The 24600-nt window shown below is 39.4% G+C and overlaps 2 protein-coding genes and 1 non-coding gene across 8 annotated transcripts; 2 read left to right on the forward strand and 1 right to left on the reverse strand.

The window, feature by feature from the left end:
* Positions 1–298: 298 nt before the first annotated feature.
* On the reverse strand, positions 299–1690 carry Rad51d (Rad51 recombinase D). 2 transcript variants are annotated; one of them, XM_078188689.1, is made up of 4 exons: positions 1408–1690; positions 1211–1323; positions 932–1142; positions 299–869 (listed from the first exon to the last, which is right to left on the reverse strand). In XM_078188689.1, exons 1-4 carry the CDS (start codon positions 1549–1551, stop codon positions 354–356), a joined length of 984 nt encoding a protein of 327 aa, XP_078044815.1. In that variant the 5' UTR covers positions 1552–1690; the 3' UTR covers positions 299–353. The 2 variants fall into 2 exon arrangements, with proteins under 2 accessions (XP_078044815.1, XP_078044816.1); XM_078188690.1 differs by having other exon boundaries at positions 1211–1336; positions 1408–1530.
* Positions 1691–2360: 670 nt separating this feature from the next.
* Dom (domino helicase) lies at positions 2361–23713 on the forward strand. Of its 5 annotated transcripts, XM_078189649.1 has the most exons (31): positions 3721–3954; positions 5101–5309; positions 5396–6098; positions 7494–7837; positions 7915–8241; positions 8495–8705; positions 8785–8999; positions 9073–9213; positions 9284–9374; positions 9586–9884; positions 10137–10452; positions 10538–10712; positions 10791–10977; positions 11238–11374; positions 11472–11658; positions 11739–12057; positions 12139–12219; positions 12631–12888; positions 13180–13490; positions 13569–13861; positions 13938–14310; positions 14398–14594; positions 14669–14783; positions 14861–15193; positions 15268–15489; positions 20180–20215; positions 20296–20464; positions 20566–21053; positions 21175–21459; positions 21531–22688; positions 22777–23713. In XM_078189649.1, the coding sequence occupies exons 2-31, from the start codon at positions 5112–5114 to the stop codon at positions 23083–23085; spliced, it is 8478 nt and encodes a 2825-aa protein (XP_078045775.1). In that variant the 5' UTR covers positions 3721–3954; positions 5101–5111; the 3' UTR covers positions 23086–23713. The 5 variants fall into 5 exon arrangements, with proteins under 5 accessions (XP_078045772.1, XP_078045775.1, XP_078045773.1 ...); XM_078189646.1 differs by lacking the exons at positions 3721–3954; positions 20180–20215; positions 20296–20464; ... (2 more) ...; positions 21531–22688; positions 22777–23713 and adding an exon at positions 2361–2673 and having other exon boundaries at positions 15268–19910; XM_078189647.1 differs by lacking the exons at positions 20180–20215; positions 20296–20464; positions 20566–21053; ... (1 more) ...; positions 21531–22688; positions 22777–23713 and having other exon boundaries at positions 12631–12783; positions 15268–19910.
* On the forward strand, positions 8281–8415 carry LOC144474634 (small nucleolar RNA snoR639/H1). The gene has a single exon (XR_013494764.1). It is a non-coding gene; the product is annotated as a small nucleolar RNA snoR639/H1 (small nucleolar RNA).
* Positions 23714–24600: the final 887 nt, after the last annotated feature.

Consider the following 24600-nt stretch of genomic DNA (forward strand, 5'->3'; position numbering starts at 1 on the left):
CGGAAGTTGGGAACAACAGCGTCATACTTTTAAAGTCTTGACAAACACATACACTGTTATGTATTTCAGAATACTGTATTCATGTATAAAAATTTAAAAATTTTTATTCCGATTATAAAAAATCAGAGACTTCTTTAACAATTTTTACGAATTGATGATAACATATTAACTTAATATATTAATCTTTCTACGATTTTACATTTCACTTATAAATGTATTCATTTTTACGATTATTTTATAATTTATATAGTTTTATCGAGTTCTCCAGTAAAAGGGGATTAAAAAATGAAAAATCAACTTACAGTCGAAGATTTTATTAGAAAATCAAAGAGCGAGACATACAAATTTATACATTATGAAGTACATATTATGCCATTATTGCCTATACTTAATGTACATGTTCCTAATTGAAGACCTTCCCATATAGAAATTTTTCTATTTCCAAGTTCTAGCTTTTCTATTAACAGTCTTGTATTAGGAATACCTTCCCAATATTTTCCCAATGTTGGTATTACATCACTATGTATTACATTGTTTGTATTTACGTGATCTGATTCTGTTTCATCTCTAGAATCCCATTGAGTAATCAAGTTAACTGTGACGATTGCTAAACGAAATTCATTAGCAATAAAGTAACATATATTTGCTAGATTATTCAATATAATTGGCACTTTATTGCCTATTTGGTCTATTTGGTCATCAGTGACGCTAAAAATTATTGCTGGCAAAGAATCTATGATTACAATCCTTGTACGACTTTCTTCTTTTTCAACTTTCAAAGCATTTGTTAGCCATCGCAAGATTGCAAATAAGTCGGATAACTTTTGTACACTGCAAACTCTGATACGGTTCAAAGCTTCATCTGCAACCTACAATTAATAATGATAAAATATAATTAGAATTATATATTCATATATACTTGTATGGATACCTTTTTACAGATGTTCTTGCTCAACAAAATTTGTTCTACGCGCGAACCATGGAAATCTCTTTTTGTATCAATGTACCTTACAAGACTATTAGCCTTAAGAGCAACATTGCTTGCAATTGTTAAACACAATTGTGTTTTACCACTCGATGGTATACCACACAGTTCATATATTTGACCTGGATATAGTCCACCTTTCAGTAAGTTATCTAAACTAATTGTTTGAATTGTTATTAACTATTAGTTGAATTTTTATTGAATTAAAATGTTCTCTTGAATCACCTTGGTAAATTCGTTGGAATTATATTACTCAATTCTGTCTTGAACAAGTCACTGGCATTTTTCATCACACCTCCATACTTCAGTGTAATAATTTTTTGAATATGAAGTATGTCCTGTCAACGTAACCTAAATTTAATATATTAAATTGAGAAAATATTTGTTGTTCGTTGTTATTTATAATACATTTAACTGTATACCTTGAGCGAAAGTCCGGTGAACGTCGCCAAGTTATTCAAATCTTCCTCTAGGAAATCGAGAACAGTTTTAATATTTTTCCGTTCCAATTGTTCTACCACGGTATCCGATAATTTTAGATCTACATCCGAATTTAACTTTGTCATGTTTAACAAAGCAATTCCTTTAATTGTATTTCTAAAGTCTGCATCAAAAAAATGTCATCGTAATACATATTTGGTTCGGTTTACATGCATTTATACTGCTGATATCAACTAAACAAGGAACTGATTACAGAACGAACTTCCGGAATATTAACACGAACACTAACGAAACCATACATACACACTTTTGTTTGAATCCATGTGATTATATACGTACACTGTCACTCAAACGTATGTACATAGTTACTCGCTTCCTCTAATTTGAATTATGCAAAAACAATGATAAAAAAATAAATGTGTCTTTTATTGTAATTATTTTTACAAGATGTTATACGTATACATGTTTATGTTTTTAATACATTAATACAGACGTAAAAAAAAATTACTAGAAAATTTTACACGGATACAAATAAAAAATGACATACATCATTTTTAGTTTTTAATTGTATACATTATTTTTAATAAAACGATAGTAATAGTCAATATTCTATGTACAAACATGGATTAACCAGAAATCATTGTATATTTATGACACACTTTTGAGCGGCAGTGTACATTACAATAGGTGCCCAATTGTCACGAAAATAATATCGAGCTTTAACGCGGTCCAATAAAAAATTTGCGTTATTTACAAAATAAAGAGAAAATCCGAGGATCGATGGAATAGTTGGACTTTTATTGTTCCAGTAAAGTTTTGAAATTATTATCGCACATACTACGTAGATCAATGTAAATATAGCAGTGGTACCCAAAAGATGATGCGCCGAGTACCGAAATGACCCCAGCGTCATTCTTACGATTGTACGTATCACACGCGGTCACCTCGTTAAGAATAGCAGAATCAATCGAGAATTCGAAAAAATGTGTTACAAATTCTAATCTGTTAATTCGCGTTCGTTTCTTTCGACATGGTTCATTCCCGATCCATCGTAGATACGATCAGGGTTTTGCCTCGGAAAATTCATGGGGAGCACGTTATCGCGTTCAAAAATGTGTCCGGTACATGTTCCACGAGATCTTACGTGAATATTCAATATCGGTATAGTCATTTATTTGAATTCGGGTAAGAAGCGACGCGGTGATATCGGCACGGAAAACATCGGGGAAACAAAGGCCAACCGAAAAGTAAGTAAAAACCATTTCCTCGTTTTACCTTTACCTGCGTTCTATGAATGTTAACGCATGTCGCAGCACGTGGCGTGTGCTATACATACATGTCGCCTATGTATCTACATAGGACACCATGTTGCGCTCGGTATTAAATTTCAATCGAAGTTATTAGATATTACATAGACTTTTTCAACTAAATTATTCGCGAAATTATCTATTTCTCGCGTAGAAATCCCTTTGGTGCATGCTCATTGTTCGAACCGTCCAAGTTTCGCAACCTGGGTGCAACTAAATTCTTTCGGAATATGACAAATATTGTGTCACAGCCTTGTTCGAAAGGCAGCGAACAAAGTAGCACCAATTGAAGGTATAGAGTTGTATCATGGGATTTTCGATGCACGTGGCAATTTTATAGCACGCGCGAAGGCTAAAGAAGATACACATAGCTTCGACGGTATCAGTTTGTTTGCTTTATAAATTGAATCGAAACATTTGGATAACGGCTCCACGTCCGTTGCCAGGAATGTAAAGTGATGTAATACCGCGTGTAATGTATGTCCATATTTGTCTGTTGTGTGAACGGCTCTCTAAGACCTTTGTAAAAGCTCTATAATAATGTCTTATATTAAATTCCAATGTATAAGTTCCATATGAAAATTCGTCGCATGATGTACACTTTGAACGTATAATTCTTTAGTAAACTAATTAAATTGAACATCTTTCTAATTTGGAAAAAATGCTTTCGCGGAGAATAAAATTTTAGTCGGAAAGAAACGCGTAACATTTTCTGGATACGTTCGTTCTCTGTACGTATACATGTATAAAAATTTCTGTAGCAATGGATTCTATGAAACGTACAAGAATTCTGTATTCAGGAGTAATAGTTGCTGATTTGATTTGTTGGTCGGAAAACCAGTCCCTTTAATATTTTTACCAACGACCAATCAGGAACGTTTCAATGTGCCACGTTGCCAAGTATCCGGTCCCTCTTGGCCAATCAGAGGTTCGGTGCCTGGCCGGAGCGGCATCTCGCCGTGGCTTGTGTAAACGCGGGCGCAGCAAGCAGCTCACGGTCTGGCCGCGGTCGAAATTTTGTCGGGAGCCGTCGCCATGTTTAGAAGTGTGTGCGTCCTTGAGCGAGTCGAGCGAAAATGTTCTGTAAAATATTAGATATAGCTCATGCACTGTACATTACGTGAGGTACCTAATTGCAATTTAACGCTCGTCGATCACGGGTGTGACAATTATTTTCGTGGATGGCTCACCTACGTCGCAGAATTTTGTGATTACATTATGGTAAGTCCGCCCTCCTATCGGACCAACGCCAACATGGCGGACGAAAAATTTCCTTTGTATCGCCGCGAGGCTCCACTGACGCAATTGCGAAAAATCTGTTTTCCTCGGTGCCGATACGCTTTCCGACCTCGGGAACATCGTTATTTGTTGCCGGGAAGCCTCGTCGGTGGGACGACGTGATCGTTGTTGTTATTGCATCGAGAATAAATGACATTTTCCGTATAAGAGGACTCGAACGCCCCGAATGCTTGATAGCGGGCCGTCGTGTATTCGTTGCAATCTTCGATTATTTTAAATGACATCGCTCGTTTCGCCGCGCAGTCGATCGCCGAAAAGTTCTTTGTCTTGCCGATGTAAGATTTGCCACGGTATTTTTTCGTCGGCGCGTCACGCACCTCTTAGAAATTCCAATGCGGTGCATTGGTGGGATCGACGGAGAAATTTTGATTTCGGCGCTTTTTTCACAAATCAATTAACGTTCCCGTTTTGACTCTTTCGGAATTACCTTGCACGGAGCAACAATCGGAAATGCATATTCCGATGGAGAATGTACGATAAATTGTTTACATATAATCAACAATTAAAAAAAATAAAGCATTGTTAATAATTAGCGAAGTTACATTGCATGTTCGTGTTTTCATTTCTTTTTCTATCTAGCACTTTTACATTTATTGTTTTAAGAGTGAAACAGTCGTGTGTTTGTTAAACGGGGCTATTTTTAAAATTACTTTTTATGCTTTGCCACTTGAAGTCAGTCAGAAATTCATTTATTTTTTTAAATTAATTTTACCCTTATCGTGTATGCATTTCGGTTTTTTAACCTAATCTTTGTTCGAATGGAATATGCAATTGTCAATTGAAAATTGATAAATACAAAATAAATAATGCAGACATTCGTGATACTACTTTGTTATTCGTTCATTTAATTTGTTATCCATTATATTTATTTTGAATATAAGTATAAATATAACTGTTCGTTAAATATTTTTCATGTAATTGAGTTACAGAATAAATGTTTTAATTGAATATTTTTATGGATTAGTCAATGGGACAGTATTGTTATATTCCCAACAATTTTATTCCATGTATTTGTAATATAGTTTTGATGATATTTAAAGTTCTTTTTTTTCCCCATTATTGTTACAGTGTGATATGTAATGAGCGATAAGCAGTCTGCACCTATTTTGCCACCCCTTAATGGGGGTGGAGGAAATAATGGGGGAGGCAATGGCGGTACACAGCAACAAACTGTTAGTTTGCAGCAAGTACTTGCCACTGCCCAGGGGCTCAATGTCCTCACCACTGGTGCTGGGCAGCAGTTTGTTATTACTTCCCAGGTTCCTGGTCTTACACAGGTACAATTTATTAAATTCACCATCATTTTTACATCAACCTGATAATTTATTATACCTGTGCATTGTAATTTTATGTATCGTTGCAGGTTATACCAAGCAATGCAACAACAAACTCTAATATTCAACAAGTCGGTGTTACAAGACTTGTTAATATTAGCAGTACTCCACCACGTGCGAGTACTGTGGGAGTTGCAGGTGCTAGTGGTTCACCTCTTCCCTCTCCGTCTCGACAGAATTCACCTAAAGTTGTTCTAGCAACGTCTCCGAAACTTGTTAGAACCTCTATTGGCAACATGTTCGTTGCTCCAACATCTCAAGCTTCTATGCAGTCCCCGCCAGCGAGGAAAAAGTTGAAGTTAGCAGACTCTACCGAGAAGCCTATTATGTGTATAGACGATGCTGTGGGCTATAGAAGAAGAATTATGGAACACAAGATGAAGAGAATGCGTGCAATAAGGGAGAAATATGCTGAAAACGCATCCGAATTGTTCTTTCTACATGCCGGTGGCAATATGATGGATTTTCAAACTTGGAAGAAGAGACAACCGTCACCTCAGTATTTGCATTTTTTACGGCAAAATAGATTAGATCCGGACGACGACGATGAAGATTTAACAGTGCCACTGCCAGTAATATCAGAAATTCCATTAACACCGACTGTTGCACCAACTGTCTCTTCAATAGTTTCTGTGAATCAGTGTCCTGACGTAAAAATTTCTAGTATAAACGTTACGCCAGTTGCAGTGTCTACAACCTTACCTGCTGCAGTAGCTCAACTTAATCAACAAGGTAAGCATATAATTATTGCTTGCACATATTTGTAATTAACCACATTATATTCATAAAATAATTCGATCCTACAATGGTATCCTATTTCTTCATAAAAAGATAGCAAGAATCAGTTTGTAGAAAATTTTCATCGGGACATGGTAGGATCTAGAGTACTATTGGAGGGTTTAGTTGTAATTAACAGTTCATAAAACAATGCTGTTTCACATGTAGCACGAATCATATTTCCTAAAGTAGTGAGAGGCACACCATTATATTCAGTATTAATAGAAAAATGTTTATAAAAGCCCTTTACCTTATGATGCATTCACAACAATATGGAAAACAATAGAAAATACAGTACAATTTTATATCAATCAAATAATTCTATGCGTAATAGGACATGTACCAGGTAGGCCTCAAGGGGGCCGCCATGGCATGGTGTTTGCCTTCAGAGCAGCAATTCAATCTTCACCAGTCACCGTTCACTCTCCACCTACTTCTACTATAGCACCCACGCTCATTATAGGTGATTACAGTAGGCTTATCGTTTGATGTTTAGATCCATTAATTATTGTTGGCAGTTCTTTTACACTAGTTTTTTATTGTCATATATTGTTCAAAACTTTTTTGGTTCCTTGCTTTTTGCATACTAAAGAAGAAGTGGTTCAGCTTGAAAAAAAATACAAAAAATTAATCTAAAAATTATGTTCCAATAAAAACCATTATATTAACAAATGCATCAGTTACTACTTATACTAGTAAAAAGAAAAGTTTATCAAGAATTTATTTAATTGAATAGTTATGGTAAACATTTTAACAATCATGTAGTTATGCACGTTGCTTCTTAAATTACAAAACGTTGTATTTATGTTGATATAAAAAGTCGTAGGACATTTTTGTCTCCTAGCTTGTATACCTTAATTACGATTACTCCCATAATTCATTCTTATAAAAATTATTCCTTTGATGAAGCTTATTTATGAAACTTATGTTTATATTATACCCCTTTTTACGTTAATAATTTATGCATAATGGTACTATATTCTTGTTAATGTTGTAGAATATTTGTTTTACAATCCCACTGACGACGGCTGCATCGAATTTATGCATATTGATGCAGTTTACCCTTGGTGGGGAGATAAATTCTGAGCATATTATTAGACGAAAGCATATTTTATTATTACATACGATATAATCCTAATACCGTAATTAATAAAATAATCTTAATTAATATATAAATTTTCTATAAAAAAAATTAATACGATTATATCGTATGTAATAATAACGATTAGCAGTATGCTTTTCGGCCTAAGGTTGCTATTGTTATATGTTTTTTATCTTTAGCTAAATTTACTGGTGATGCTAAACAAGCATGTATATGTATATATTAAATCATTTTTCTTATCATTACAGGTAGTGCACCAGTAATTTCGAGTTCCCCAAAACAAGTAACAACTACAGTAACAGCAGCATCAGCAGCAGCAGCAGCAGCACCAGTTGCAGAAAAACTATCTACAACAGTTACTACAGTCACAACCACTACCACGACTACTACTTCGACTATAACTGTTGCTTCTACTCCCATTCCTACTCCTACTCTTACCGCAACGGTCACTACCACAGCATCAAAAATGTCTACTGCGCCTACTAGTACTTCCTCTACTACACCAGTTATAAAGCTTGTTAAATTACCAGCCTCTAATTCAACATGTGATATCACAAATAATCAAGAACAAATTGTAGAAAAAGCAAAACAGGTGTGTATCGAAGAACCAATCGCGTTCTGTAATGCATACAAAGGCCATGTTAATTAATTTGTCGATATCATTCGCAGGAAGCATATGTTATGCAAAGGATTGCCGAATTGCAGCGCGAAGGGTTATGGTCGGAGAGAAGATTACCTAAAGTGCAAGAACCACCTCGTACGAAAGCTCATTGGGACTACTTGTTAGAGGAAATGGTCTGGTTGGCTGCTGATTTTGCTCAAGAACGGAAATGGAAGAAAGCGGCGGCGAAAAAGTGCGCGCGCATGGTTCAAAAATATTTCCAGGAGAAAGCAATTCAAGCACAAAAGGCCGAGAAGTCTCAAGAGCTTAGACTGAAGAAGATCGCTAGTTTTATAGCCAAGGAAATCAAAACTTTCTGGACGAACGTGGAAAAGGTGTGTGATTTTTATAGTTCACAGATTAATTTCTAGTTGACCCCACACTATTAAGCCGACAGTTTCAGTGTATTCCAATTGAATCTGTGTGCTCGTTGTGGGAATAGCAAAGTCTGGTAATTGTGTATGATTGTATTTCTTGCATAGATGCAATCAAAGAATTTACTCAGGACACTTAATTTATTGTCTTGGAATTATTGGCTTTCCATAAGAACAATTAAATCACGTAAATTTTGTTCTGTTCATTTCAAAGTTGGTGGAGTATAAGCAACAGACAAGACTGGAAGAGAAAAGGAAACAGGCGTTGGATCAGCACTTAAATTTTATCGTTGGACAAACTGAAAAATATTCAACGTGGTTGACAGAGGGACTCAATAAAACGGACGGTCCACAAAGTATTCCGGCGTCCATTAATAGTTCACGGATATCTTCTCCAGTTCCGCCTGGCAAATCTCATTCTGATGGTAAATTAAAAGGATTAGATAATGCAGTATGCGCCTTATCGGTGATATCGGCATATAAAAATAAAATTGTTTAATGTAGAGGACTTTCAACCGAATCAAAGTTCAGACGACGACGAGGAAACTATAGCAAAGGCAGAGGAAGAATTGAAATCTGTGACGAATCACAAGGAAGAGGTTGAATTATTAAAAAGAGAATCGGAAATTCCATTGGAAGACCTTCTGAAAGATTTGCCTCCCGATTACTTAGAAGATAGAAAGAAAAATTTGTCTCCGTCAAAAGAAATTGCTAACGAAGTATGTCCAAAAAATTTCTTCTAATTATATCTAAAGTTGCGATACTCATTATAGTTACTCTAATATGAAATAGGGTAACGATGAAAAGACCACAGACGGCGATACAGATTTTGTTGCGGCCTCGGACGAATCTTCAGACGAAGAAGAAACTATAATGGAACAAGAGAAATTGGAAGAAAACGCGGACTACAAACAAGAATTGGATGATCTCAAAGTAAATACTTATTTTCAGCGTTTTAAGAGAAGTTATAAGTATACCGTTTACATAACTTTTATTCTTTTAGGCTGAAAATGAAATGTCTATCGATGAACTTATGAATAAATATGGCAATATGTCGGAAGCTCCAATGGATGTTGATCAAGAACTTGGGCAAGGTATGTAACAACATTCATTAAATTAAATTTTATGTTCTATAATGATTCTATGATGTTAATTTACCGTTACTGATGGATTGAGGAATGGTTTTCATTTCTCGACTCCTATTTTTTGATGTGACTTGAGGCATTTGTCTGAGAGACTTGATGTATTCAATTTAGTATTGGTATTATCACTATGGAAAAACTGAGGTATAATATTTTCATTTAGATACTGATAAAGAAAGCACAAAGGAAGAAGAGGGGCAGGAAAACGATGAGGAATCTATCAGCAGCGAAAATGAAAGTGAAGAAAGCGATAACGAAGTCGGCGAAAGGGAGTCTCAAACGCAAAGCGACAATGAAACTGATGTCGGACTGAAATCTCTTTTGGAAGATATTTCTATGGAAAAATCTACAGACGGCAAGGCTGCAGAATTGGATCATTCGGATGCTCACGATGAAATGGACAATGTGGCTGCATTGGCAGAAAGTATTCAACCCAAGGGAAACACTTTACTGACTACTAGCGTAAGTTATTTGATATAATAATATGCTTAAACAAAGATCAAGAGAGCCTTTAATCCAAAATTGTGACACACTCTATTTGGTCATGATTATTTCAAAGGCAAAAAGTAATTAGTCTCATAAAGTAATAGTCTCATTTGTAAAATACATTAAATCGATTATCTATTTTAACGAGACTGTTACTACATTTTCTATTCAATTAATGTTAATTGAAATAAGTTTGTAAGATTTCCTAACGTGTGTATCGCATTGTAGGTTGTTACTAAAATTCCGTTCCTTTTGAAACACTCTCTCCGGGAATACCAACACATAGGTTTGGATTGGCTTGTGACTATGTACGAAAGAAAACTAAACGGTATTTTGGCAGACGAAATGGGTTTAGGTAAAACGATACAAACGATTGCCTTACTTGCACACTTGGCATGTGAGAAAGGTAACTGGGGCCCGCATCTTATAATAGTACCAACCTCTGTAATGCTTAATTGGGAAATGGAATGCAAGAAATGGTGTCCCGGTTTCAAGATTTTGACGTACTACGGAACGCAGAAAGAAAGAAAACAAAAAAGAACAGGTGATCTTTTCGTATCTTCGGATGGAAACACATTCTATTTAAGTAACGATGTTTATATAACACCAACCATTTTTCTCTACGTCAGGTTGGACAAAACCCAATGCTTTTCACATATGTATCACATCGTATAAATTAGTTATTCAAGATCATCAAAGCTTTAGAAGGAAAAAATGGAAGTATCTTATATTGGACGAAGCTCAAAATATAAAAAATTTTAAATCACAAAGATGGCAATTGTTATTGAATTTTCAAACGCAACGGTAGATATTCAAACAAATTCAAACGACTTCATTTTAAAAAATAATTGTATTATAACAAAATTGTTTCTTTTTTTACAGACGACTGTTACTAACGGGCACGCCACTTCAAAATAATCTTATGGAACTTTGGTCTCTGATGCATTTTTTAATGCCAAATGTATTTCAGTCACATAGAGAATTCAAAGAGTGGTTTAGCAATCCCGTCACAGGCATGATTGAAGGAAACAGTGAATACAATGAAAACATTATTCGTCGTCTACATAAGGTCTGTACGTAGTTTGCCATCGTATTTATATGTTTGCACATATTTTAGTATTCGCTTCCGACCCAGAGATTTGCTAATCTGTTACATTTCTCTGTTTTTAAAAATACTAGCGAAATATTAAATTCTCTATTAAAACTCGCGTGTCAGAATTGATCGGGTATGGCATACGAATCCTGTCTAGAGAAACAATTCAACTAATTTTATCCTTACAAAGATTAGTTTTAATCTATGTCATTTACTCAACGATCGCATCTTTCCAGGTTTTACGGCCATTTTTATTACGGAGATTGAAAACAGAAGTAGAAAAGCAATTGCCTAAAAAATATGAGCATGTGGTGATGTGCCGTTTGTCGAAACGACAGCGATATCTGTACGATGATTTCATGTCTCGAGCAAAGTAAGCATACAGAATATTTCTAGAAAATCAGTTATCTTCACTTAATAATTTTTTTTTTTTACACTGGCTTAATTATTTTTTTTTTTCATTTTTAAAGAACAAAGGAGACTTTGGCTAGTGGTAATCTATTAAGCGTCATCAACGTGTTGATGCAGTTACGTAAAGTCTGCAATCATCCGAACTTGTTTGAAGTGAGGCCGACAGTTTCCCCTTTTCAAATGGAAGCTATCGAATTTGTTACTGCTTCGTTGGTATGGAATGTTCTTGATTACGATCCATTTAAGGTGTGTATTAAATAGAGCACTATTTTTCATTTATTCTGTGAGTTATTAATTTTTATTAATTTGTGTTCTTTTTTTTACAGCATATCGACTTATCTAGTATGAATCTTCTTTTATGCGATTTGGAACTGTCACTTACTGCTTTCGTTGCGCATAGAGTAAGACGAATACAAACGCCACGAAAGCTTATAGAGGAAATAGACTCCCAACCGGATCCACCGCCAAGATGTCCAGCTGGAAAAATTAAAATTAATGTCCGACTATCCAATCAAGCCAAACCAGCGTCTACACCGCAGCAAACTCAAACAAAATTAAAAAATTTCGCTGGTATCTTACCTAGTACTCGCGTTGGAACATCTCCCCTAATTAAAACATTAAATAATCAAAGCACTGCGGGACAAGGTAAGCTGGAATTAGTTGTGAATATATATCACTAAGTTGCGGCAACTTAACTCAAAATTTAAATGTTTCAATTATTTACAGGTGTCACGTTGAGGGTATCGGGTGGTCAACAATTACAGGGATATTCAGTTCAATTAGTTCAGCATCAGGGCAGTGTAAAAGGTAAATTCATCACTTGTATTTTTTCATAGACACATACACATATATATGTCATAGTTCATTAATAAATTTAATCCCAGTGCATCATCGATCAGTGATTACACCTTAATCGTCGCAGTGTAATCACTTTTGCAGTGGTGCTAAAGGAATTGATCTCATGCCAGCTTGTTTATAATTTCCCCGTGTTATAAGCATTCTAGATATGAGAATACAAATTAACAAATATTTTAATTTAATTGTATTGTTATTACTCGTAAGTGGACAACGGATGTTTAAGCAAATTATACATTTTTGACACTGATTCTTAATGCATTTTAAGAGGTAGAATATGTTGTAAATGCATAAACGTCCGCAGTCTACCCGTAAGTCACATATTTGTATAAAATATATATGTTGTGTTTGCTTCGGAAATAGCCATCCCTGTTGGAACACTAGCACATAACCCACAAAGTACAACAGTGACACCAAGTACAGCAGCAACGAATGCACAGAGGATTACAGTAGGGAATGCGAATATCAAAGATGGACTGCAACGACTAACCACGCAGACAGTCACAGTTAAACAAGGTGATTCCGTCCAAAGAATAGCAGTGCCTAGTTTTGCACAGCTGGTTCAAACATCTACTGGTAGACATATCATTCTGACTTCGAATCAGCAAAACACTAACACAGGTTTGTCCCATGAACGCTCGTATCCTACTCACCCCTATTTGTGACCCATACTCAGGCAATGTTTACACCACCCTCCATATTCATATATTTCATTTATGCACATCTCATTAAGTGGATGTTGTTTCAAATAATATATTAATGAACATTGCATGATCGTGAATAATGTCTCCTCATGTGTGCGAAGGAAAAGTATCCACAGTAATGTTAGATAACGTAAATTGGAAATATATTACCTAGATTTTATATGCCAATGTGGGTGACCGTGCTTAATACTCCCTTTTATCGTTGCAGTTTCCTTCCCAGTAATTTCTCCAAGCGGACAACGCTTGACGGTTTTATCAAAATCTTTGATGGGCATATCTACTTCGGCAACTACGGTGAACAAAGTTGTTGGAGGGATGGTTACGACGTCGAGTGGAACCAGTGGTAGACCCGTGATGAGAGTACCACCTCTGAATGTCACTGGTTCCCAGTCACAGCCCTCGACTGGTAATGGGCAATCTCCTCAGCAATCCATTCGTTGTGGTATTGTTACTAGACACGCACAAAAGGAGTCTGAAAAGGCACAAACGAAGGAACGTCCTAAGTCCGAATTTCATTTGGTAATTATCAGTCTGATCGATCTGACTCGTAGAAATCTCAAATCTTCACATTTTTATCGATCAATTAATCTTTTATAGCCTCAGTTGGAAGAGGAGCGAAAGCAAAGGAGGCAAGACAAGCTCCGTCTTATCTCGAATATCAATGAAAGAAGATGCGCAGCGTGTCCTCTGTACGGTGAAGACTTGTTCATGGCGTTACGGATTGGTAAACCATCTACAGCTTGTCGATGGCACAATGGATGGGTTCATTGCGCATCTGCCAAAGATAACGTTCGTACCCGCAGGCAATTCTTTTCCCGTACAGAAGCACTGGCGGAAGCAATCAACAGTACAGAACAAATCGTAGAAGAGCTTAAAGAAGTTTTTGAAAGGTATGTTATTAATGTTATCTAAACTGAGAAACATATGCATGTATCCTTACATTCCGTATGTAATTCTTTTTTACAGGTTTGTTGTTCATGTTCCTGCTGTGTGCGCACCCACGCCACGTTTTCACGTTTCTCATCCACCTCCATACAAATTGTTCGCCCAGAGGCGTATGCAAATGGCGTTGCAACGTTATTTGTCGCCAAAATTCGCATTGTTCCATCCAGTAGCTAGTGCAATGATGACCCAGTTCCCAGATCCTCGACTGATACAGTATGACTGTGGAAAACTACAATCCCTGGATCGACTTCTTAGGAAGCTGAAATCAGACAACCATAGAGTTTTAATTTTTACACAAATGACAAGAATGTTGGACGTTTTAGAAGCTTTCCTTAATTTCCACGGCCATATATATTTGCGTTTAGACGGTACCACCAGGGTGGATCAACGACAGGTAATGATTATTATACCTGTATATACATTACCTATAACCAATATGTTTCCATTTCTTAGATTTTTTCACATTGACATACAATTGTAGGTTTTAATGGAACGATTCAATGGCGACAAACGAATATTCTGTTTCATCTTGTCGACAAGGTCTGGAGGCGTGGGCGTGAATCTTACAGGCGCCGATACCGTTATATTTTATGACAGCGATTGGAATCCCACCATGGATGCCCAAGCGCAGGATAGGTGTCATAGAATAGGTCAGACACGGGATGTACATATCTACAGGTGCGTAGAAACGAGTAAAAATATATAAAAATTAAGCAGATGTATATATATATATGTTTAATTTTTTACTTTAGGTTAGTAAGTGAAAAGACTGTGGAAGAAAATATTCTAAAGAAGGCCAATCAGAAGCGATTGCTTGGAGACTTGGCTATCGAGGGAGGCAACTTCACGACTGCTTACTTTAAGAGCGTAAGAATAAAAAATAAAAATTTAAGCATCATTTAATTTAACAATATCCTTAATCATTTAACTTGATCATTACACAGTCTACCATCCAAGATCTCTTCAACATCGATCAAACAGAGAACGATGCTTCGGCGCGAATGGCGGAGGTGTTGGAACAGAACAAAGATCGTGACAAATTCCTGCAGAAGGAAGGTCTAGGTCAAAATGTGGATGACAAGGTGGCGATGGGAGCGTTAGAGACTGCACTCGCTGCTGCTGAAGAGGATCTTGACGTTCAAGCAGCGAAAACTGCCAAGGCGGAAGCTGTTGCTGATCTAGCAGAGTTCGATGAGAATATACCTTTGGACGAGGCGGAGAAGGACGACATGCAAGTCAGCAAAGCTGAACTTGAGGTGCAGAACCTGGTGTCTCAGGTAAAACCGGATCTGTTTTCTTTTTTTATTACAATTGCATCCTGTAATTCAAACTAATGATTTTCTGCATTCAGCTTACACCCATAGAACGTTACGCGATGAAATTTGTGGAAGAGTCTGAGGGCGCATTCTCGGCAGCTCAGCTAGCGGCTGCAGAACGTGAGCTAGAAGAGCAGAAGAAGGAATGGGAACTGGATCGACTGCGAGCGTTGCGTGAGGAGGAAGAGAGGCGGATGAGGTTGGCCGATGACGACGAGAAACCCTTAACATTCGGCCGCGAGGATGCGCAGAATCAGGTTAATAATGCTAGTAATTCTAAGAAGTTAGTCAGTAAGAAACTGCCGGCAAATAGTAGGGGGAGGAGGAGGAGAAGCTCGCGTAGGAACAATAGTAAAAGTGCTCAGGAGTCGGAAAGTGAAAGCGAGAGCACAACGGAATCGGAGTCAGAGTCGCAAGAGGATGCTGTGGAAGACAGCCTTGATGAGGAATCAAGTCACACGGAGAGTCAGAGTCAAGGGGACGAGGACGATGAGGAGGAGGAGGACGAAGCGAACGATTCCGAACGTGGAGGATACCCTAAGCGTAAGAACCGCTCTAACAAATCGTTCAACCAGAATCACTTTGATCTAAACAGTCCCCGTACAAGATCCAGAGGAAACGTGAAGATAAATCTGTGGACGTTGGATGTAAGTCCGATTTTGCCGGGCATAAAGCCAAAGTGTCGTGGCAGAGCGAGCAATATGAGAAAGCAGAGAGAGTTGGAGATGAGAATGAAGGCGGAAGAAAGCTTCGCGTTGCCTCTGCCACCGTCTTCAAGTCCGAAGAAGCTGAACGCTAGTGGAAGATCGGATGACGAGTACAGAGCCGCGAATCCGAAAGAAGATACAGATTTGAAACGCATCGAAGCGAACAGCAAGCTCTCGTCTAGCAGAAGCTCAACCGAGAGCGTCGAGGATCGTAAGACCATTGTGAATCATTGCGATGCCGCGTCTTCGTCGAGAACGAACAATAAAATGGATGCACAGAAGGATAAAGATGATTTTAGTTACGTTTCAAATTCTTCGGAGGCAGAATCATGTGCTCAGTTGGATGAATCTGTATCAAGTGGTCACCAGGAAGAATTTTCGGACGAAAAAGTCGATGACGAAGAGACACAGGATCGAATCAACTTCACTGGATACGAGTCAGCTGAGCAAAGTAACTGCGCGGACGGAGCAGATTCCAGCGGGGAAGTTGAGAATCCTGATACCAGTCTTCTGTCACAGGCTGAGGTCACATGCTCGTCCGCTGCGGAGTCGGGTACATTGAAGATGATATCGGATTCTGATTTAACCCAGGAGATAAACGTTTCAGAAAGTTTAATAACCGCGCCCTTCAAGAGCAGCACGATCCTTCAGGAAGCAAACGAAACCACTACGAAGTCGTCGACGGATAAATTAATTAGTTTGACTTTGGAGAATCCTGTCATCAGCGAAGCGGACCAGGATTCAACAAAGAAACTAGAGTTAGAAAGCAATATCGCTGATGAGAATAACAGCGATAAGAGAGCAGAAAGTCCTGTTGAATCGAACGAGCGATCCAATGAAAGTACAGTCTCTGACGTAAAGGACGAGTCCGTCAATGATAACGTGTATACATCTGTGATAGAAACAAGCTCTAGTCAGAACATCGGTAGCGAAGAAGAGGAAGAGAAAGAAGAAAGCCGTACTAAATTCAACGAGGAAGGAACGGGAAGCGACGAGAATAAACAGACACAATCTTCTGTGGATGTCTCTGAATCGGGCGACACGGTTGAATCTGATTCTTCCTTAGAAATCAAGCTCAAGTCTCGTAAAACTGAAACAGTGTCCTATGGAGTGACAACGAGAAGTGGAAAGATAAACTTTACAGTTGAGATCACTGAAAGCAAAGATGCGTTCAGTGAACCGGGCTACCCCGATTCGAACGTACCAAAGCACAATCAAGAAAACGAAAATTCGAATATCAGTAAAAAGGAAGCGAGCAAGGTAGCCCCGATAAAAAGGCCGGACACGCCGAGACCCTTGGAGCAAGGTAGGATCACAAGATCTAGTGCCGGACGTTCGTTAACGCCGCCGCCGAGCAACAGTCCCTCAAAATCGGCCCCGAGAAGACATCAACCAGACATTCCACTAACCGAGGGCTCTAAGTTATCTCCCAGGCCAGTAACAAGGTCTTCGTCAAATGTAAATTCTCCGGTAAGAAACGAGGAACAGAATGTTTCCTCTTACGAAAAGCCAACCACAAGAAGTTCGAAGTCTTTGGACAACGGGTTCCTATGCCCCGCACCATCGGAGATGAAGGACACTGGTAGTCCTACTGCGAAGCCTAAGAAAACTCTAACCGAGGTCGTCGCACCTGTAAATACGAGTACCCTAAGAAAACGGCCAGACACACCGGTTCCCACATTCGAGCAGGTGTCGAGGGTCACGCGATCGGGCCTCAACTTTACATTAAATTCGGGAAAGTCATCCAGTCCTAACCACGTGGCTGCTCCTTTGAAAAGCAACAAGCACATCCGGAAGACAGACACAGAGGCGAAAGCGCAGGAGTTTCTGTCACCGACAAAGACACTCGCTGACACCCTCAGTACGGACTCGAATGGCAATGCGGTCGCTTCTGAGGAGTTTGGGAAGCAGGACGATTCAGGATTTACGGAAATAAACGAGAAGCCGCAACGGACGGCTAAGGTGGTCGCAATCCTGACATTGGACACCAGGAGCAATCACAGTAGCAAGGCTTCGAGTTCCGTGAAGACGAACTCTACTGACAATAAGAGCCTCGGTAAGAAGAACGACTCTACCACGTCGCCAGACAAGAACTGTCTTCTAAGGATCTCCGATGTTACGTCGAATTGCAAACTTGACGGCTGGTGCGGCACCGGGCTAGATAATGCTCCCGCAGTTCTCACAAGCGTGGCTAGTACTTACGCTTCTGGCAAGACAGGCAAAGCAACAGTGAGTAAGGCCGGGTCCCCGTTGAACTCCAAACTGAAGACAGAGAAAATACTGCCCGTGATTGCGCTGGTCGATTTAGACAACGATTCCAGTTACGATTCGTCGGACGGGTCTAAGAGATTGCGTCGGAAGATCAAAAGGAACCGCCTGACCTCATTCTCCAAGCCCCTGAGTGGTAAAGTGGAAGTAGAGGATAAGTTGGACGAGCAGGAGGAACAGATCCCACCGACTAAGAAGTCGATACGCTCTCAGCTCTCGCCTTCTTCGTCCTCTTCTCCTCCTCCTACGTCGCAGACGGCGCAGTTGGGAAAGATCACCAGCGGCACCGTGTCTTGAGTCCCGCTAAGACTATATCGCTGTAAGATTTAGCAGCAGGATTGTATAGATTCCTGGAACCAGGTGTACGCATCATCCGACTTCTTGTACGCATCGATATTTCTTTCCTCTTCTTACTTTTTGTTTCTCTCTTTTTACTGTTTCCATTTCTTTTTTTTTTTAATTTCACGTAATCATCAAGCCCATGTTGTACATATTAATGGAAACGATCTAAGAGAAGTAGGAGAAAATGGGAGGCGAGAGACACGATTAATTTTTTTCCGTTGTACTGGGTACACGCGTGTAATATTTTTAGCCTTGTAAATTTGTGCTCTCCTGTAAAGGTTTCCCCCGCGTAAATGTCCCCATGCGACATTGTAATTTATACACTCGGTGATATATAGAAGCGAAGAGAGATAGATATGTGGGAGGAAAATGGGAAGGAGTTTCAGACACATTCGACTGTATCATATTAGGTAATAGTTTAACGAGAATTCACACACGCAAACAATTCTACCGTCTAGTTTAGCTCGTTATTGGACGCGCGCAATCGTGCGTTTGCAAAGCGAGGAGAACCGCCAATTGGAAACAATAGACAGTCGATTTGTCGGGGGAGGTAGAATAAACGATAGACAGTAACAAAAAAATAATGGGAACGGAAAACAAATGACAAAATCTGTGAACGCGTCGTACTTTGCTCTCGTGTAACGCCTTGTATATTACATAACTCACAAGGTGACAACCTGATTACATTGCTAGACTTAAGGAGTTACTCGTTTAATGGTATGCCCCACTGTAATATTTAAGTTGCGTGCCTGTATTTTGTATGATCGAGTGAGTCCAAGGAAGGAAATAAAACTAATTCCTTGCTACGAAGATACGATGTGTTCTCTTATTTCTTGGTGCGTTTCCAAGTCTGTTCGATCAAAGGTTCAGTTCCGTTTTGGTGTCAAATTTTTGCTCAGTGTGCTTGGTTATATACACAGAAAAATAAATGCAAACTCTAGCCGAGATCGTCGATCCGGACGATCGAGGCGATTCTCGCGAATGTTTGGTGTGGCAAGGCTTACATGACCGCACATTATAAATTCAAAAAGAACAAAACGAGAGAAAGGAAAAGAGAGAAAGAGAGAGAGAGAAAGAAAGAAAGGAAATTTATTTACGCGATGAATTCGTTTAAAGCTCCAAAAAAAGAGAATAGCGATTTCGAAAATGGCACCAAAACACTGCCTTTGCCATTCCAAACTTGGAGTCAGCCAAGGTATAAGCAGGCACATTCATGAGCGTCTTGCACAACGTTTGAAATTCATTGTAACAGAGTACTTGATGCGGCACGAAGGTATTTTTTTTTTAAAAGACTTTCGAAAAGAGACGAACGAGCCTTTGAACGAGCAAAGTGTCCGTACACTTATTCCTACACATTTCCTAGGTATTCCAAGATCGATAGATCATTCAGCGTTTGCGTTCTTCGTCCAAATGGCTCCCTTCTGGAAAGATGAGTAACGGAGATGTTGATAACAACCAAGAGGATACTGTTTATTTCTGTTAAAAAGTCCTTTGAAAATCGTTGTCGATAATTTCACACGATGTACATGACGCTCTGGTTCTCTTGCAAGCTTTTGTTTCTTTCTGAGCGGACGTTATTATTAACAGTCCTTGAATTCGATCTGATAGCAGTGCTTTTAATATCTTGCAGATATGGTTGTCGGACGATAATATGGAACAAATGCCGGTTAGTATGCACTTTTCTGACATTTATATATATTTTCGTTTTTGATGGTGCGATTTCTATGATTCGTGTTTGATCGTCAGATGTGGTGCCCGCCTACGCCTCCGACAACTGATAACGATGTCTACATCGACTACTCCCTGGGATTCCTTTACGAGAATACCCCCATGTCCGAGGCTCAATTGCCTCCGATTTACGTTAAAAAAGAGCAAAAGAGGAGTAGGGTCGACGCTGGAATTAGCGATCGTGATGGTAATATACATGAAAGATTATACTTGCTCTGGACTAGAATTACTCATCAAAGAGTTTTCTTCTTAATGAACGTTATATTAATATCGAAGTTGTTTTATCAGGGCGGCGGGCGGTTAAAATGCGGCACAAAGAGGAGTCTGTTTACGCGCCGAGATCGTTGTTCGATCGACCAACCCCGGCGATCATGAAGATGCGTCGCGACATGAAGTTGCACAAGCACCGTGCAACGGTGCGCCCATCGATTCCGCTGCCGGGCTTAAAACCATCCCATATGTCGAAATCGTCTATGGATCAAGAGCATGTTCTCGACTGGATGATACACGAAGATTGGGCACTTCTGCAAGCGATACAGATCTATCAGGGATTACCATTGAACCTGACAATTCTGTCGCCTGGCCACACGCCCAATTGGGATTTAGTTGCCGATATTGTTAACAACACGTCGCGAATATACAGATCTCCGAAGCAGTGCAGAAGCAGGTACGAGTTGATGATCGTTCCAAGAGAAGAAGGCAAGCTATTGTATGATACAACACCGAAGAAGCAGAAGAAACAGAAAGGAGTTTACAAAATACCCCAAGTGTCCGAGGTATTACTACCTGATTTTTTTACGTCCACATTTTATGAAGGGAAAAATATTTTTCGCTGTCCCTGGATTAGATTTAATTTCAATGTCCATTAGCAATGATCGTCCAAATCTTTTCTTTCAGCAACAAAGTAAAACGAATAGGCCGATGAAAACATCTCAATTGTATATCCAGGATAAAAATCACACGTTCACGTTGATGTGTTGTCAGAGGTTTGACACCATTAAGTCGGTTTCAAACAAAAGAACGCCCACCGTAAAACCATTGTCCGTGAACCCGTTGATGAAGAACCCCACCAACGCAGCTGTTTTAGCTGAATGCGGTATTCAGTATGACAGTCCACTGGCTCCTATTGAAGTTGCAACGAGACGAGCGGACAGAATCGCCAAAGAAAAATTGAAACACGCTGTTAGTACACTGAAGCATTGTAACAACCTATTTAAAAAAAATTATACGGTACTATTAATTGTATTTTGTAGACGCAGGTATTAACAGCGGAGCAGCAGCAACAGGTAAATGCGCGGTTGCTACAGCAACAGCAGCAACAACAACAGGCGCAGCAACAACAGCAAGCCCAGCAGCAGCAACAACAACAGCAGCAGCAAATTAAACTACAGCAACAGCAGCAAGCACAACAAAACTTAACAAACACCGCGAGTCCTCAAGTACATCAATTGACTCAGGTTGTCACCACCGTAGCGACAACGGGACTGACTACCATGAAGACAGTCACAACGATGACGACGAATGTAACCACTTGTGGCACAGCAGTCGCTGCCTCGACAGTGAAAACTCGGCCAGGTGGAACGTTGAGCATGCAAGACGTGAGAACTGCGCCGACAGTTGTCAGTGTAGCCAATCTTCAAGCTGCCCAGAGAATAGCCACCGCAAGTTTAGTATCTTCTGCTCAGAGTTCTCCTGCTGCCGTGCAGAAGGGTATCGTTGGAGTCACTGTAGCAACTGCGACCGGTAGCAAAACGCTAACCGCTGCACAGGTGCAATACTACAGACAACAGCAGCAAGTTCTGTTGCGCCAGCAGCAGTTGAAGGTATTGCAAGCTCAAGCTGCGAGTGGCCAGAAGGTGTCTGTAGCAGTCTCTGCCGCTGCCGCAGCTCAACAGAGGGCTACTTTGATGAAACAAGGATTAGCTGTCGGTACCGTTGGTCAAGCAACTGTAGGAAAGCAGACTGTAGCACGTGCGGTATCGGAGACTGAAATGGCTGCTCTGATCAAGCGACAATCGTTGCAGCAACAGGCCAAAGCTGTGGCTCAAGTACAAGTACCTGGCCAAGCCGGTCTGACGCCAGCACAACTATTCGCACAAGCTGGTTTACAGGTGCAGCAACCTGGAACTTCTGCTAGCGGAACGCCTGTCGCCACTTTGGTGAAAACCGCAAACGTTGGAGTACGTACGGCTACCTCTCAGCAAATCCGACAGTTGGCCCTGCACCCGCAAATCATCACGCAAAGAAAATTGCCGGCGCAAAAGGTCGCACAACTGGCACAAGTTGCCAGTAAAACCGGCGTTCAGACGCAGCTGATTGTGCAGCAGAAATCTTTGCCGGCCACGATGACTGTGCAACAAATCCAAGTGATGAAGCACGTACAACCCTCGGCTATGCAGCAATTCACTCATGTATGTCGGATATAGTCTATATACTTGGGTGTCTCACCTAATTTTCTAGCAATCATCTTCGGAGGTCTTTATCTAAATGTTGTTTCAGGTCTCTACGGGACAAGCCGGTTCTCAGCCGGGCCAAGTGGTATTGGGAAAGTCTCCGCTACAGACAAGAGTAATTCCGGTCGCTTCTACCGCTTTAAAGCAAACGATTCAGGTCGTTACCGCGAGCAGTGCCCAGCTGCGACAAGCTACTCCTGGTCAAGGAAAGCCAATTGTTACGACGGCAAGAGCTAGCCCTGGTCCTAGTCAAGTTAGATTACAGACTATCGCGCATTCTGTCCACTCCCAACAGGTACAGCAACAGCAGCAACAACAGCAGCCCCAAACGCAACAAGATGCTCAACCGAAATGAATATTCTGGATAATCGTGGTTCTACTCGATCAAGTATCACGGGGTATTTCAAATTTGTATCGACTAAACGAGCCATCGTCCTATTGGAACAACGTTTAACGGCACTCAATGTAATGATAACATTCCAAAAATATCACATTGGCTACAACATGTTTACCGAGAAAAATGTCTCTTGAATGTCCTTATTACGTCAGAAGATCGGTATTTTTTATCATTTGACCCTCCGCTTGGTCACGAAACGTGACGTATCGAGGGTCATAAATAATAATTTCATAATCGTATCAGTATTGAAAAGTGGTCCGGTCTTAATCATTTTATAGCCTTGGAAATTTGCTGGCCGAATTTACGTTTAATGTTAATAGTTCGCAGAAACGCTGTTATTCATCAACTTTTGTAAATTACAAGATAGCATTACTATAAGATTCGTTATAGTGTTAAACTGCTTGCATCAAGTTGCTCTGCCAATCCATTTTTGTACGATCCAGGTACCTTGTGCGACGAAAGAAATCATACTATTGATATTGGTTGGACGGTTTTATTGTTTTAAGCTCATTCGATGGTTGAATGGTAAAAATATGTTTGTAATTGTAATATTTATCAGATAATATATGTAATATTTTTTAGCGGAGCGTGTCCAGTGTTCAAAAGTATCAAGCTGCGAAAACTATTCTTAATCGGGACTTAATATGTCCATAATCGATCGGATCCGGATTGCATAAGATATTTTATAATAATTTGGTTTCGAATGCTGAGAGAGACGGGATTTTAGTACAAGAATTACGTGTATTTTAGTTTCTTATCTAGCCCTGTGCGACGATCCAGTATTTGACAGAGGGCAATCTCCATGATGATAGAGAGCAGTTCTACATTTCTCTTTTTAACTTCGTAAGGATCGGTACGGAACGATTTAGCCTCGAGAAATACGCTTAACTTGTTAATAAAACTTGAACGGCGAAGGAAAATGAAACGGTAATGCAATGACTGTATATGTATCTATAGTTGCCCGTAGGATTTGAAAAAAATTTCGTTCGATAATGCGATGTTTATACTAGGACCTTTATCGAACCGTGTAAGATTGTACTAATAACGACATTAATAATAATATATATATAAATATGTATAATTCGTGTAACATAGACGCTAAAATAAATCTCGTAAGTAATCAGGAATGTTTAATATAAATTTATTTATGAGTGGAATGTTTGTAAAGAGGAGTCTAGGATGCTAACTAAGATAGAAAATTGGAAAATTTCAAAGTAGCGCTATATTTATGGTAAGTGGCGCCGTTTGCGGTGAAATTTTGAAACAGATTGGCGCGTTTGTACAGCGCCACAACGCGTAGCGGTAAAACGCTGAAACTAGTAGATAAATTACGGACTACGGATAATTGTATGAAATATTAGATGGCGCCACTAAGCGTTGCCAGGGACTACTAAACTGTCGGTAAGTTTACTTAACAGTTTCAGGTGTTTGTCGCTATGCGGAACAGCGCTAAACGAAATGCGGTAAATTAGA

This window comes from Augochlora pura, chromosome 8 (assembly GCF_028453695.1).
Source record: "Augochlora pura isolate Apur16 chromosome 8, APUR_v2.2.1, whole genome shotgun sequence".
NCBI lineage: Eukaryota > Metazoa > Arthropoda > Insecta > Hymenoptera > Halictidae > Augochlora > Augochlora pura.